The 15,264-nt window shown below is 40.2% G+C and overlaps 3 protein-coding genes across 3 annotated transcripts; 1 reads left to right on the top strand and 2 right to left on the bottom strand.

The window, feature by feature from the left end:
* Positions 1–766: 766 nt before the first annotated feature.
* On the top strand, positions 767–2,076 carry mrpl35 (mitochondrial ribosomal protein L35). The gene is made up of 4 exons (XM_070842718.1): positions 767–822; positions 1,058–1,211; positions 1,584–1,728; positions 1,829–2,076. The coding sequence occupies exons 1-4, from the start codon at positions 792–794 to the stop codon at positions 2,015–2,017; spliced, it is 519 nt and encodes a 172-aa protein (XP_070698819.1). The 5' UTR covers positions 767–791; the 3' UTR covers positions 2,018–2,076.
* An 82-nt stretch (positions 2,077–2,158) lies between these two features.
* Positions 2,159–9,861, bottom strand: reep1 (receptor accessory protein 1). Its single transcript, XM_070842031.1, has 8 exons — positions 9,792–9,861; positions 8,154–8,226; positions 7,955–8,031; positions 7,719–7,839; positions 7,177–7,290; positions 6,772–6,934; positions 5,297–5,544; positions 2,159–4,343 (listed from the first exon to the last, which is right to left on the bottom strand). The coding sequence occupies exons 1-8, from the start codon at positions 9,821–9,823 to the stop codon at positions 4,272–4,274; spliced, it is 900 nt and encodes a 299-aa protein (XP_070698132.1). The 5' UTR covers positions 9,824–9,861; the 3' UTR covers positions 2,159–4,271.
* A 1,548-nt stretch (positions 9,862–11,409) lies between these two features.
* On the bottom strand, positions 11,410–14,289 carry chmp3 (charged multivesicular body protein 3). The gene is made up of 6 exons (XM_070842945.1): positions 14,148–14,289; positions 13,561–13,621; positions 13,144–13,323; positions 12,872–12,993; positions 12,618–12,732; positions 11,410–12,446 (listed from the first exon to the last, which is right to left on the bottom strand). The coding sequence occupies exons 1-6, from the start codon at positions 14,190–14,192 to the stop codon at positions 12,307–12,309; spliced, it is 663 nt and encodes a 220-aa protein (XP_070699046.1). The 5' UTR covers positions 14,193–14,289; the 3' UTR covers positions 11,410–12,306.
* Between the last annotated feature and the right edge of the window lie 975 nt (positions 14,290–15,264).

The raw sequence follows: 15,264 nt of genomic DNA, 5'->3' as shown, positions 1-15,264 counted from the left end.
ATGACAAGTGAAAATGTCTGCCATGAAAACTATGTGTTCAGTGGATACTGTAAGTGGATTTACCGGACTAAAGAAAAGAGAGAACCAGGCTGTGACTTGGTCCCACAGCACTAAGCAATTCTTTCCACATTATGTAAACATCCAGCAGGACACTGTGACAAATGGCAGATCTCAGCATCAGCGAAACAAGTTTACAGAGTGTGACAACCATAAAGTAGAAAGACAGATATACAGCTGAAGGTTGCATACAAGACAGTGAGTTACAGAAATACCAGGAACAGAAAGCAGATACTAGAGTACATAACAGAATTTCTGGAAGCTGAGACGTGCCTCTACAGTGATTTTAGGTCTTTTCATTTCATCATTTTTATCTCAGTACCAGACAGTAGGGGGAAGAGGCACTTAGGTCCTTTACTTAAGTAATAACACCAATGCTATAAGTAGAAATATCCTATCACAACTATTGTTAGGTGTTTACAGCTAAATATATAATATGTAAAATATCAAAATATATAGTAATGCAGTAACATGTAGGAAGCAATTTAATGTTGAGGCTGGTAGAGAAACTTATATAAATATTTCCCTCTGAAATTTGGTCGGTACACAGTAGGAAAGGAAATATTCAGGTGAACTACAAGTACCATAAACCTGCAATCTCTACATTGAATCGGATAATTTTCTGGTTATTGTGGAGGTGTCCACTAACAGGTGCTAGGTGGCGTTAAAGCGCTGTGTCGTACTAAGTTTGTCCAAACAGGACTCCGTACTGACACTGACAGGCAGGAGAAAACATGGCGGCCGCCTTGGCAAGGAGAGTGTCCGGTGTGTACCCACTAATGGAGATTCATACTATCTCAATTGTCTTTCCTCAATATGTAAATTTTCAGAGTTTTATTCATGTTTAGTGTTCTGTACTAATGTTGGAGTAATTGTGCGCACGTGTAGTTTATTAGCCTCGTAAAGTCGGGACATTAGCTAACTAGCAACAACGCTAACTACGTTTTCTCTTGACTGTGATGCCTCTCATGTGGTTTCATGTTGTCTGTGTGTCTGACAGGGCTGCTGAGGCCACTCTCTGTGTCTCTGTGTGCCAAGACACCGCAGCTCTGTCAGTTCTCCGGCCTCATCCAGCCGCAGCCTCTTTGCAGCTCCACCGCAGCCGCTGTCCGCGCTCCTGTGTGTCAGACACCCCGGCTCAACATCCTCCAGAGGTAACTCTGCTGTTCCCTCGGGTTTACCCTTCCTGGGGCTGTTTATATTGGTGTTTGTGGGGAGGAAGTCCCCCGCTTCCTGTTCATAAATAAATGCTTTTAAAAAGTTGGTGAATAAGAGGTCAACTGGTCTGCACAGAGCTCTTACCTAACACCTTTGGGATGGATGCTAATAGACTTGTGGCTGAATGGGAGCAAATCTTTGCAGCCAGGTTACAGCATCTTATGGAAAACATTCCCAGAAGAGTGGAGACTATTATAGATTTCCTTTGATCAATATCAATTTCTTGTTGTTTGTGGTATTGATGTCCAAAAAAAAAGCTGAACTAAGCACCCTGAACAAAACAAATAACTGCTTCTGTGTTGTTGCAGGGTAACAGCACTTATTCCCAGTCTGACACTGCAACCAAGCAGAAATCTGACATACTACAGTCTGAAGAAGGGGAAGAGGAAGACTGTGAAATCTGTGACAGAAAGGTTCATGAGGCTGCATTGTGGCCTTTGGGTCAGACGTCAGGTGAGACTTTACTTTTAAATACACTGATATCATTTCACTGATTTTGTGTTCTTCAGACCTTAAAAACACAGCGTGACTTCTTGTTTTCGGGTGTAAACAGGCTGGATACAAGAAGAAACTGTGGAAAAAGAAACCTACCAGACGAAAGCGCCTGAGGGAGCATTTGCTCTGCAACAAAACACAGAGCAAGCTCTTGGATAAAATGACATGCTCTTTTTGGAAAAGGAGGAACTGGTATCCTAATGATCCGTACCTGAAGTACCACGATCGGGTTAACCTCAAATATTAATTTGCTGATTCATGTAGTGACATGTTGTTTCCTTTAAGTATAATGTAATAAAGCTATAATCGTACCAAAGTCATGTGTCTTAAATGATCCTTTTCCATAAGATAAGAAAAACAACACTGACACACAAAGTTTTGCTTCATATTTAATGGATGTAAATCGATTGAAACAGAAATATTTAAACCAGTAGAACAATAAGTTGATAACCATAAACCATCATGTCATCACTTCACTGCTTTTTGTTTCATAATTCCCAATCAAGTTGAAATTTAAGTCATGTGACATTCTGGCCTGCCAGAACAAAATTTCTTAGGATAACCTAGTAAACTGGTGTCTCTTCATGATTACAGTCAAAGTGGCAAATTGATCAGTAAATAAGACATGTTAATCATATATATGTATAGCCAACATGTATGGATAGTCAACATTTTATATTCTTTCTACAAAGCAACCGAAAATGACAGCGAGGCATCTGAAGAGGCCAACAGCTTCTCACAAAATCATTTAAGAAATCCAATTTTCATACAACTGGAGAACAAACATCATGCAACGCTGAGTTTCAGTCTACGCACAAGTGTACAAATCCGCTACTTAACTTGTTTTTTTTTCTCCGTTTTACTTTGCATGAAATTTAATAGAAGAAAATCACCTCCAACACTAACACTGATACTAATGCTGAAACACATAATGAGATTTTTCCTGTTTTATTTTCTTTTTACCATTTATCCATTAAAAGGACATTTCATGTGCATAACAAGTGTATCTACAACATCGGAGTGAATGATGTGTAAACGAACAGTTGTACCTGAGAAGCTTTTGTTTCAAACTTCAAATCACCGTAAATGATACAGATACAATAAGGAAAATTATAAATCTACTGCGCAAGTCCACCCATCGATAACCAACACAGTGGTACTTTGTGTAAAACGTTGCTATGATTCAGGCTCAGTGAATAAAGTACTGGATGAAAACATACAGTGTCTCACCACGCAATATTAAGTGAAATGTAAGTCTGTAAACCTCCAAACCAGGAAAGTCACTCTAATGAATTCCTAAAAACTGAAAGAAGCAAGCTGAAGGTAAGATGGTCGGGTTCAGTGTTGCTCAGTTAACAGCAGAGCACGACACAGTGATTTCAAACATGGAAAAAGAACCATGTTTAAATACAGTAAATATTTACTCATTTTATATCATATTTCTGCTACAGCTGAAAGTGACATATTCCTAAACGGCCATAAATTGCCAAATAAATTGTCAGTTAAATGACACAATGTGCATACAAACTGAACGGTAGATTGTCAAAAACAGTCTGCTCCACTGAGAAAAAAATCCTGTAGTAGTCACCTCTTTCATTAATCTGTGATGTAAATGCTATTACTTGTTACACAAGTAGTTATTTCTTTACCACAGAGGAAATAAGCAACAATGATAAAGTTATTGGTGATAATATTCAGCAATTAATTTATTATGATTGTTGTATTATGTAACTTTTGGCCATTTCAGAGTATCAAGGGCAGTCATTTTATATTCTAAACATAGTGCAAAATGATTGTTTATGACAACATAGTTGTGATAGAAATACTTAAATAATGTGTGGAGACATTTTATATTTTTATGTCTTTCTTTAAGGCTTTAAAAGAGAGGTAAATAACAGAATATTGTCTGTTTCATTACTACAAAGGTAGGGTTGTCTTTTCTTAGAATATGTTCTTGGGTTATTGATCGATACCTTGATGTGAAAATGTATCAGTGCAGAGTTCAGCTGCTCACAGATTGAATATGGGTAAAAACAGCCATGCCTTTTCTTTTGATCCTTGGCTTTTAACACATTCTCCAATAGTGACCACGTCACTCTCAATGCCAGCTGTAGTTTTCAGTGACAGTACATTCTGTTTGATAAACAGCAGACTAATGACAGGGAGGACACACATGCAATTGCCTACCCAAACCCGATATATAAAAACAGTCAAATCAGAAAGATGAAGAACACACAAACTGTACATAAATACATATGCATTAACCCATAAACTGAAAATATCTATCAGCACGGAGCCCATTCATTCATTTGTTCTATCTCAGTGTCACAAACCTCATTTTTTAATCATGAGCCACAAGCTATGTACTATAGAGGGGTCATCATAGGTCACTTTGGTAATACCTTATTCCAAAGCAAGGCTGCTTCAGTCATGTAGCTTTTGGCCATTCAGTATTTTCACTTCTTGCAGCAAAGGCAGCTGGAGGAGTCTTTAGGACAGTTTCACATGGCTTCATTGTTTGAAGAAAGAGCACTCCTGGATCTTGTGAGAGGCCTTAAGACTCTAAGAGGAGGCTAGAAGCAAGGACAGATGAGGATAAGAGCAAAGAAGGAGAGTTTAGTCAGCTAATAGCTACAATGAGTTCACATTTATGTAAAAGATACAACTGGCGTTTGTGCTTTTCATCTTGTCAACAAATCCCAAGCTAAGACCAAAACTAACAATGTGTTGGTCTGTCTCAGTCCACAGCCCACTGGTTCCCACTGAAGACATTTGATGGTCCTGTACTGAGTATTCATGGCAGCAGGATGGTGTATCTGGGATTGCCTTAAATAAACTACAGTGCCCATGTTTATCGTTAAGAAGGAACACATCAACCACTGCATCAGTTTGTCTTATTGAGGCGGTTTTAGTAGTTTTTGAACAGCACTAGACGTCTGTGGTACACAGGAAGAGCAATATCAGGATTCAGCTACAGAGACCATGTGTGTTTATAGGGTCAATTTTATTGTTGGTTTTGTTTTTTTCATGGGATTTGTTGAGAAAAACATAGAAAATTGCCAGTGCTATCCTTTAAAAACTGCTGCTTTATTTAGTTGGGCATCCCCATGCCAAACAAACTGATAGTAGATGTTGACATTTATTAATGATTATGCAGAACCATTTTAAATATACAGATTATCGGAAAATACTGAAATATACTGGAAGGCAATCCATGTCAGTCATGTTTGGACATTTCCCATGCCACATTTCCAAACAATGGAGTAACTGCAGTCATACTAGAACAAGATCACACATTCATTTGAACAAAACAATAATTCCACTAAAGGTAATGCATGATTCTGCTTCATCAGTGCATACGTCCTATCAGCAGCCAGACTCTCCACAGTTGCAGTAGTGCTGAACCATGATGATTCATTTAGCTACACAGCAGCAGAAATTAGTTAATGGGTGAGTAAATCACCACTCTCGAAGGGCTGTTAGAATCAGGTAGCAGCTGAGCAGCCACGTTGACGAGGCGGTGTACCTCTGGAGCCTTCCTCTTAATCAGCCCGAGCTGTGGAGAGCTTGATTTGACCAGCTCCTCAGGCTGCTCCGGAGCTGGAGGAGTGGGGGGTGGAGAGGGCGTGGGAGGTGGGGAGGACTGTGGTGTCAGTGAGTGCGTAATGGGGGTGGACTCAGACTCAGAAGGTGAAGTGGTCTGGGACGGTGAACCCTTAGAGTCCCATTGGTTCAACCCCAACACCTCATACTCAGTCATGTCAAAATCCTGTCCTGCACCATGAGAAGAGGTTGGTGGAAGGGATGAACATGTAAATCCCGTCTCTGCTCGATTCTCTCAGCCCATTTTCAAGCCATGTAATGCCAAACATACAGAGTATATTGACAACATTGTTCAAATGGAGTTTTAAAATGACACGATAGTACTAAAGGACAATTTTGGTGGCAGTATATATTTTTTATATTGTCAACAAATCCCTCGACAAGATCAGAACCAACAATGGATTGATGCTAATAGCATATTCCTCACAGAGCTCCATTGTTGTCCAAAAATGATTAAAAACACATCAGTGAGCTGCACAGTTGCAGTGACATGTTCCTTCATTACTATGAAACTGGGCACTGTAGTTTATTTTGAGTCAATCCCACATAGACCATCCTGCTGTCGTAAATCCTCACTAGAACACTAAATGTGTAATTAATCCGTGGCTATAAAAAGTCGCCAACAAATGGACTGTTTACACCTGTTTTAGTAATGTTTCATACAGTTCCCAGCTGTTTTAGAAAAGTAATGAGCTTTTAAAAATACACATGGCATGGTTAGTTTTTGTCTATTAATGGGATTTGTTGACAACAAGAAAAATAGAGTGTAACACCAGTAGTGAAAAGCAAAAATTAAGTAAAGTCATAAAATGAATTTTAAGAATATACTCAGAAATTAACAATTAATTTGTTTGATATAATAGTAATAATAATAACAGATAACACGGATAGAGATATTTCAATCCAGCGTAAACAGTTGTGTCTGAACATTACGTCTAAATTTATCAATAAAGGAACAATTATAAGCTGAACCAGATCCAGATGAAAACAAACAACAGCTGTTTTCACATGATGTTAAAGTGGGAACAAATCCCCCCAGCTACATGTGAGTTTTATCACAGGATAATTCGCCTGGCAGCCCTGTGAGGCCTGACCTGCTCCAAACAGGAAAGCAGGACTGAGGTTTAGGGGCCAGTCAGGAAAACAGCGGTTCCAAACAATATCTGTCAGCTTAGACAAGCTTGAACAGGAAGACCGAAATCTACATGATAATCAGTTTTACACAAACGAACCAGGCACTCCTACTGCGTTATAATGGCACCATTGTAGCTAATGTTCTCTGAGAACTGGCAGTAAGTTACCCATAGTTATCAATATGTTGTATTACAAAACTGATATATCATTATGTTTCGATAGATTTTTAGCTTGCTAGCCTCTCTGCTGGCTATGTCTGCTCACCTTTGTTGTAGCTCTCTGACTTGCTGCGCATCATAGCTCTGGTCCGATTCTGTGCTGCTGCAGGCTGCGTAGTGTCAGGGCCAGAGTTAACGGCCTCAGACTGGTAGGAAGACAGATCCTGCATGCTGAAACTCCTCAGTCGGTCTGACAGGACCCCTTGGCCCTAAAGCAGGTAACATGTGACAGTTAGAGCAGGGATCTTCTTTACGGGCATAAATAATGTGATACAAACAGGTTACTGGATCTTCTACTAAAAGAACAACCATTCAAAGCTTTATTCAGCAAGCCAACTTCATGAATATTAATGTAGAGAAAACAACATAACATGTGTGATGCCCAGATCTACAATGACCCTCTACTGTACCCCCAGGTCAAAACAAAACAAATGTCCACAGTCTGCATTACCTTTGTTGCAGCCATGACTGCAGCTGTGGCTGCAACATTCAGCCCTTTTCTCCCAAAATGCACCAGTGTGTCATAGCTTTTGTCCTTCGCTTGACCAATGTACTCATCTATGTCCTGAAACAAATACAAAAAAAAGCACATAAAAATAGTGCCTCTCATTGTCATTGTCAAACTCATTTTATGCGCCGTGCTGAAAGATGTTTCTTCTATTTTATTCTCTGTCTGTTATTGTCTCGACCAATTCACAAATGTGTTTCCCGACTCTGCCAGGGAGGAGAGGAAAACGGAAAGGAGAAATGGAGTTACCCATATGACATTTCCTGTCTCCTGTCCTGCAAACCAATCTTTAACAGCTAAAGTGGAAAAGCAAATTAGGACTGAGGCACTTTAGTTCTCTATTCAGCAGTGAAGCTCAAATTCTATTAGTCACTAAACCATGCAGACTAACTATGATCCTACACTGAATAGTTTCACCTAAGCCTTTCCTTGAACCGCACCGGTGAGAGGAAAGGCAGAAGATACAACAAAGGAAGGGTTTTCACCTTTTCTTTTGAGGAAAGCGTGGGATGAACAAACTTCCTGTACAACACACTGGAGCCTTTGGTGTAAGGAGACAGCAGCCACACCACGAAGGCTATCTTCAGTTCATAGTAGAAAGGAAGCCTGCAATGGAGACACAATATGATGGAGCCGCTCGTACAACAAGGCATGATGAAAAACACGCTTTACATGCCATTAACAAAGTATGTTATGTGATACGGCCAAGTGGATCACTTACCAACAAAGAAACATATCTGTAAATACTTCCACAGTAGTGAATAGGGCAAATATTATCCAGTACATCATCCATTTTACCTAAAATGTGATAGAACAGTGAAAGTTAAAGTAGCTGCACATACAGAAACACCTTAAAGACTCACATCAGTAAAGATGACAGTGACTGATAGAATTTCATATCTAAATATAGAAATACTCACGTATTCTTTCACATCTTTTGACTTCACAGCTTTATAAGATGAGTATGCAGGATATAGTGTACCAAACACAAGTCTAGAAAACAGAAAATGTGTCAGTCAATCAATCACAGAAACACAACATTCAACACTGCTGAAAGAAAATGCATGAATTATACATCAAATCAAGACATTTCAAATGTAATAAATCATCATTATGGACAACATATTACAGGTAAAGTGGAGATTTCAAATTAGGCTATTGAAAAATACCTGGGCTAAAATGTTAACTTTATTTCTTTGTCATCATAAATCCGTGTACATTTATTTAGCACATTTTCATCTATGAGGCATCTGAGCTGCAGCCTATAAAAGTAAATTGATAATGTCGACAGGTAATCCAGAGGTAAATCACAAAAGATTAAACACTTTCCAGAAGGAACCTATTGCATCGACAGTGCCAAAAGTTGGATTTTGGCCTGGATGATGCAGCTAAACAAGTCGCCCAGGTACCAAAACTTCCTCACATTAAAATTAGCTCGCATGTGCTTTCTTATTTTTCACTTCTATTCCTGTGTAGACACCTGTGCTGCTGGGTGTCCGGACAGAGACAGGACCCCGTTCAAGTGCTACGGCCAGGCAACAGCTGTGAGTGCGACCTGATCAAATTACTGACCCACATCGTGTTGCACCTCTCCGCCCTGCCAGCTAACTGTGCTCTAACAGTGTAGAAACACAAGGACACTAAAAATAAATAGATCATCTGTGGGAGACGCAGCTAAACCTTTCTGTTGGAGACTGGGCCCGAAACGAGCGCACACAGTAACCAGGTTGTGAACAGACAGTCCTTTATATGCAACATGATCTTGTAATCTAAATTTAATTGCCTCACTATTTTGAGGCCGGACCTCCTGTTGGTATACTCCACACGCTCTGCAATGCTGATTCATACTTTGTGCAGGTTAAAATAGCCATAACTTAGTATAATAAATATTGTTTCATTTTGGTTCCTTCCTTTAAGGAATATATCGATATATGTGCAAGCACCTTATTGCATGGATAACGTTTGCATTGTAACCTGAGAGGGCTGACCCATCCCTGTTGGGTTTTTTTGTCCAATATGGGACATCAACAGAGAATACAGCTCCGGTCAGAGACCGCTCCTGTTGTTCGGTCACCTCGCCACTCATGACATTTAGGTCTCTACCAGTGAAAGGCGCCTCTCATTTCTAGATCTGACTCATATCACCATTTCATGGATGACATTAGATTATTCAGGCAATCGCGTCACCTCTTTGTCTGTAATAAAAAAAAAGCCACTTGATAAACACAAAGAGTGTCAGGCTGCTGCGCTCTGCCAGCCCGTTCACAAATACATGAGGTCCATGCAGGCCTTGCTCAGCAGTCCTGCTGAAATGGCAAAGTACAACCCTGAACAATTACGACCGTTTTTCAGGGAAAAATTAACAGACAGACAGCTGATCTCTTCACGCACTGACGTCTGATTCTGATTAAACATTAGACAAATTGCGGGGGCTTATCAAGCGCGCCGCTCCTGCACCGTCAATGAGCGACACAAATACCCGCAACAACCGCAATTTATTACCGTCATTATTCTATTCTGTGACAGAGAATATGGAGATAAAGAATTTAATTACTTACACCACAAGTCTAGAGATGATCCAGGAGACCATTGCGCTGGGAAGGCGACAGGACGCGCTGTCTGCGGGGAGGAGTTTCCTCCAGATGACAGGCGCGTCCAGGCGGCAGCGTCCGGACGCACACAGGCAGCAACGTGATGCAGGATAAACAGTGAGCGGGCTATAACTCTTATCCATAGATGGCAGTGTTGTATTGCACAGTCAACACAGACATCAGCATCCCGGATGGGCAAAGAAGAGTCCTCAGGTCGAAAGTGTTTCAATCTCATGTGACTGTATGTACTGCTTAGTGGGCCTGGAGGCAAATGTTTTCTGTTGGGCCCCTTTTAATACCCTTTAGCCCTTTTCCTTTGGAGTAGGGGCTCCTCAAGTTCCCACAGTACACCAGCAGACTTTTCTTAGCGGCCTCATTATTAGATCCAAAGACTAACTAATACTCTTATAGGTGAAATCATACCTGCCCCCAGTGTGTCAGTCAGTTTGTGATACTTGTGATCACACACACTACTTTATTAAGAATGATGCTCCATATGAGCAGGGCTGCTGATAGTAACAGTTACTTTTACTACAAATAAATCTGTTGATAATTTGCTAAATTAGTTGCTCTGTCTTTAGATTTGAAATTATTTATTGGTTATCAAATAAGTTCACCATTCATTTTCAATTTATGAATCTATTGCTTGAGTTCTGCAGGTTAGCATAATATAAACTAAAATACTGCAGCTCTAAAAACTAGATGTTGACACTGGACCAATGTTAAAGACAGAGGTTCAATATAACAGGAGCTAATGATTTAGGACTGCCTTTGCTGACCTTGTACTTAAGCAAAAAGGCCACTGTGGCGGTCATTGAATAAATAAATTGCACCTGAGTCTATGTATAGAATACTTTTACAAGATGAATAGGTCTAACAGCTAAGTTTAGTCTCCTTTTGCTCTTTGAGAACTGGGGAAACTCCCAAATGGAGGTTGTCTACAGAAACCAATGCTTTGTCCTGCCTCTACCTGGCCTACATAATGGAGCCAAAGAACAGAGACAAGGTTTTGTTACAGTAGAGCAAAAGCTGCAGAGGGAGGGCTGTGGCTGGTGGAAACACAATCCTGTTGTCCACTCTGAAGACAAGGAATGACTTCAAAACAAGGGTACCCACGTTTCTCGTCCCTCTTAAGAAAACACACTCATATTAACATAATGTAATTTGATCCCATCATCTGACAGGTTAAATATAAAAAGGCCAGAAATTAATTATTTGACATGGTTTCTGATTAACACCTGCAGCAGCTGACTACTGGTAGATTCCAGTCCCTTAACCTGCAGACTGATAAAAAGCAGCTCACCCATTCATTTAAGTCTTTTCTGTTCACACAGTTTGGTTTCAAAACTGCTGAGTGGGCCGGTTCATCTGTCAAGCAGGTGTTTTGTTACAGATTTAGATTGTCCCTGCAGTACAGTTTCTGACCTCTTGAGTGGGCTGTTGCAGGTCGGTAGATTCACACTTCTGAAAAGCTTTTTCCTGATTAGATTAAGCTTTAATGCATTTAGTGTTTATTGTGTTGTTGATGAGCTAAATGTACAGCTAATGTTTATGTGATCAACGCCGGAAGCAGAAACAGCTATAATCCGTTCTTCTTGTTGGCATCCTTTGTTCTTAAAAGTTTATTTCCTCATTGTTTCCCCCGTTCACATAGAAAAATATGCACACAATACTTCCACAATACATAGGTTCTGCACTAACCAACCTTTCCATTTCCGCTGCATCTTCCGGCTGACAAGGAACTCAACCGTGTTACAAAGTCAAACACTTAACAAGCTGAATGTTAATGCAAAAAAATGGGTTAGGTTAGTATGCGTGCATTTTTCTGATGAGTGTACTTTACATGTAGGACCACATATAGAACAGGTACATTTTGACTGTACAGAAAATTAATTATCAAAAGAGAAATCCACACATCACCTCTGGTGTTTCAGATAATGTGGGCTGGATACCAGTAAACAGAACAGCTGTTGTGTACAAAGTGTTTCCTAACAAATTAGAACAACGGCTGAGTAGTGATCTACGATGTGATTTAAGTGCAGAGTGACTTCCATCAACAGTTATTCAGTCACTTGTTTGGATCATAAATACCCAAGTACCTCCTCCACCAGTCCATGACTCAGGACACAAGAATATGACGAAGCACTGTAGGCACAGCAGGCTTTTCATACTTACATTATATACACTTTCTTAAACCTTCCGTTTGACTTTGGATAATAAAGACTCATCTTGGTTTACCCCAGATAATAAAAGACAAAAAGCAAAAACACCTTTTTCCCCAGAATGAGTAGACCAAATGTTCTATAAAAAAACTTTAAGACATTAACTGTCATAGCACAAAATTATCCCCAAATGATTATGTGAAGTAATATTTATAATATAAAGCGGCGAGGATGCTCAGTACTGTAAAACCTGCACTAGAATCGTCTCTGTCCTTATTGGAGTGAGCAAAGTGACTGTGACAGAATAGCGGCAGTTCACCTTAGCTCCTCAGAGCTGCCAATCTCGACTGCATCTCTTCAATGTCCTCCTCGGACTCGTCCTCTGAAGCTGCAGTGGCTCCAGGGGGCTCCACTTCGGGCAGGGCGTCAGTGACTTTGCTCGGCGCTTTGCCAAGGGCACCTAGAAAAGAAAATAGGACCATGAAACAGGGCTTTGTGTATTATTAGTTTGTAGAACAAGTCAGTCTGTGGTTCAGACTTAATTTCTTTGTAAATCTAGGCACCACAAGCTCATAACAAATCACCTATGTAACATTGCACTGCCATGATTTAGTTTGAAAAATAGCTTCACCTGCTGTGATCTCAAAGAGGATCTTGTCAACTTCCTCCTCTGCTGCTTCCTCCATCTCTTCTCCATCTTCCATGCTCTCAAATGTGTCTTCAAGCATTTCCTCAATGATGCCAGCCTGAAAGATGAATGTGTACATGATGCCATGGTTTAGCCACTCTGTCTTCAAACAGTGGAACACTGGGAGTCTTTTTATTTCTTGTAGTAACTTGATTGTAACTAAATTGTATTTGTTTATGTTGGAAACTGCTGCTGACCTTCATCATCTCCTTTGATAGTTCCCTCATGTTGGCCTGGATCTCTGGGATTTTGACAAGGCTCTGCATGGCTTTCATCACCTCTGTGCTTTTCTGCAAGGCCCCAGCTACACGCAGTAGAGCTAGAAACATGCAAATACATTCCTTTCACTAACAGTGCAGAGCAAAACATTAAGTTACATGATAAAAGAGCAAACTGTTCAACTGATGATAACAACATAAATTGACTTCTCCCCTGTGTAATGACCCTGCTACTGTACTCCCAAACGCACCAAGCTGTTGCTTCATGCTGAGTAGCACAGAGTTCATCTGGGCTTTGGAAGCGTAAAGTTTTGTGACCGCTCGTTTCGACTGAATCATCTCCTTTGCGAGAACCACACACACATCCTTCTGGCCCTTTTTGGCAGCATCTTTGATGGATCTCTTAACTTTTTCTTGTTCTCTTTGAATATCTGAAATAAAAGAGCACATCATTACATACATTACACACAACAAAAAAACTTGTACACCTTGTATAATTAGATTACTGTCTAATAAAACTATGCAACATTTTCCATCTTAATAAGTCACTGCCTTTTATGGTCCATATGCCAAGGAGATAACAAAGATAACACAGATCCGATGTTGTGTTTATATTCTTTATTGAAATTTAAAGGGGTTCAGTGGTAGTGCTAACTGCTCAGTCTTACCTCGAATTTGTCTGTCGATCACTCTCATTTCCTTCCTGATCTTTTGAGACCATTCGTTGATCTGAAATGATACATAATCTTATTTCAGTCTGTTCTGATACAGCCCCAACAGTCACAATAAGTTTATAATACCCATGTCAGCATAGCGTTACGTTTAACTTTAGACTGAACCGATAAATAACTTCAAACAAACAGGTAAACTGATGACAATGTAGGCTGGAGCGACCACAATCACGGTTTGTTTACGTTGACGGGACTGACAGCAGACTAGTTTTAGCTCGTGTGCTAACTAGCTAGCTCTCCAGTACAGAAACCAAGATAAAATTGGCTAATAGGTTGATGAGTCATGTACACAAACATACAAAATTACATACGGTATAAATGTTGGCGGTAAATGCCGGATACTATTAGAGGCTCATCTTAAACTAGAGTAACTAATTAGCATGAAGCAGCAACAGATTGGACGGAGAGAGCTGAGGTAAACTGGCAGCTAACGTTAGCATGGTTAGCAAACGCCGCTGTCGTTTTCTCCTTAATACGGACAAAACTCTCAAAGACAGTTCTGGTCCTCAGCAGTCAGTGCTCACCAGCTCTTTTGGTGGTCTCTGCGCTGTTCTGCCGAACAGCCCCATAGTGACTCCTAGGTTAAGTACCGAGCTAAGCTACCCCACTAAGACTGGCTGGCTAGCTCAGCTCGTTCAACCAGCAGCACTTCCTGCTCTGGCCCAAGGGAAGCTAAACAAGACGGACGAGCCATGGCGTCACCGTCCCGACGCTCTGCCCGGTGTCAGACGTCAGTCACATTGAAGTCTACGGGAGGTTCACGTAGCCACGCTATAAAACCCATCATGAAAATACATGGGATGAGCTTTGATAAAGAAATGCAAACAAAAGAACACACTCCAGAGAGCAAAATACTGACTGATTTCTCCAAATAAGACAGGATAAACTTTATTAAACTCACTTGTCACAACAGCTCAATAGTACGACAAATGTGAAAAGAGAGCACAAAAATAGACATAAAAATATAAATGACATAAATACACTGTCAGCATAAATATACAATACGCATCCTCCATATATACAGATAAACGTAAATACACTAGTGTACGTTTACGCGCTACACAGTGACGTAATGAACCTTCCTTTTTTAGTTTCCAAGGAGACGTTTAAAAAAAACTTCACAGGTGTGTTACTCTTTTTTTTTTTTTTTTTTTACTGAAGATAAGGCATCTGGAAATAGCTCATGTAAAATAAAACACAGAAATAAATAAGGAAAATTAAATTACATTTTTAAATTAAATGTTAATGCATTTAAAGAATACTCATAGATATCTGTTATCGAGATAACGAGCGATATCCAGGGTGGTTGGGGCAATATTGCTTTTTATTTTCACTTTTTCTTTCCTTATTTATGAATATTTTCCACATGTGCTATTAAATATTAAATTGTGGATGCACAACTCATCATCTGGCCAGACCACACCTGTGTTACTAGGGTTACGCAATGGGACCTTACTTCCCTGTAAGTAGCCTCTCAGGCAGCTCGTGCTTTCAAGCTGTGCGCCGCCCTTTGCACGCTCCAGATATCAATTTAATGTGTGCAACGCTGATTTCATAGATATGACAATAATGTGCACGCGTCAGTCCTGCAGCACGTGAGATGTGGACGCAGACGCTCTACCTGACAGGTTAGATTTAGGG

The sequence above is a fragment of the Pempheris klunzingeri genome, chromosome 13, assembly GCF_042242105.1.
Source record: "Pempheris klunzingeri isolate RE-2024b chromosome 13, fPemKlu1.hap1, whole genome shotgun sequence".
Classification (NCBI taxonomy): domain Eukaryota; kingdom Metazoa; phylum Chordata; class Actinopteri; order Acropomatiformes; family Pempheridae; genus Pempheris; species Pempheris klunzingeri.
This window is presented reverse-complemented; position numbering and strand designations above follow the sequence as displayed.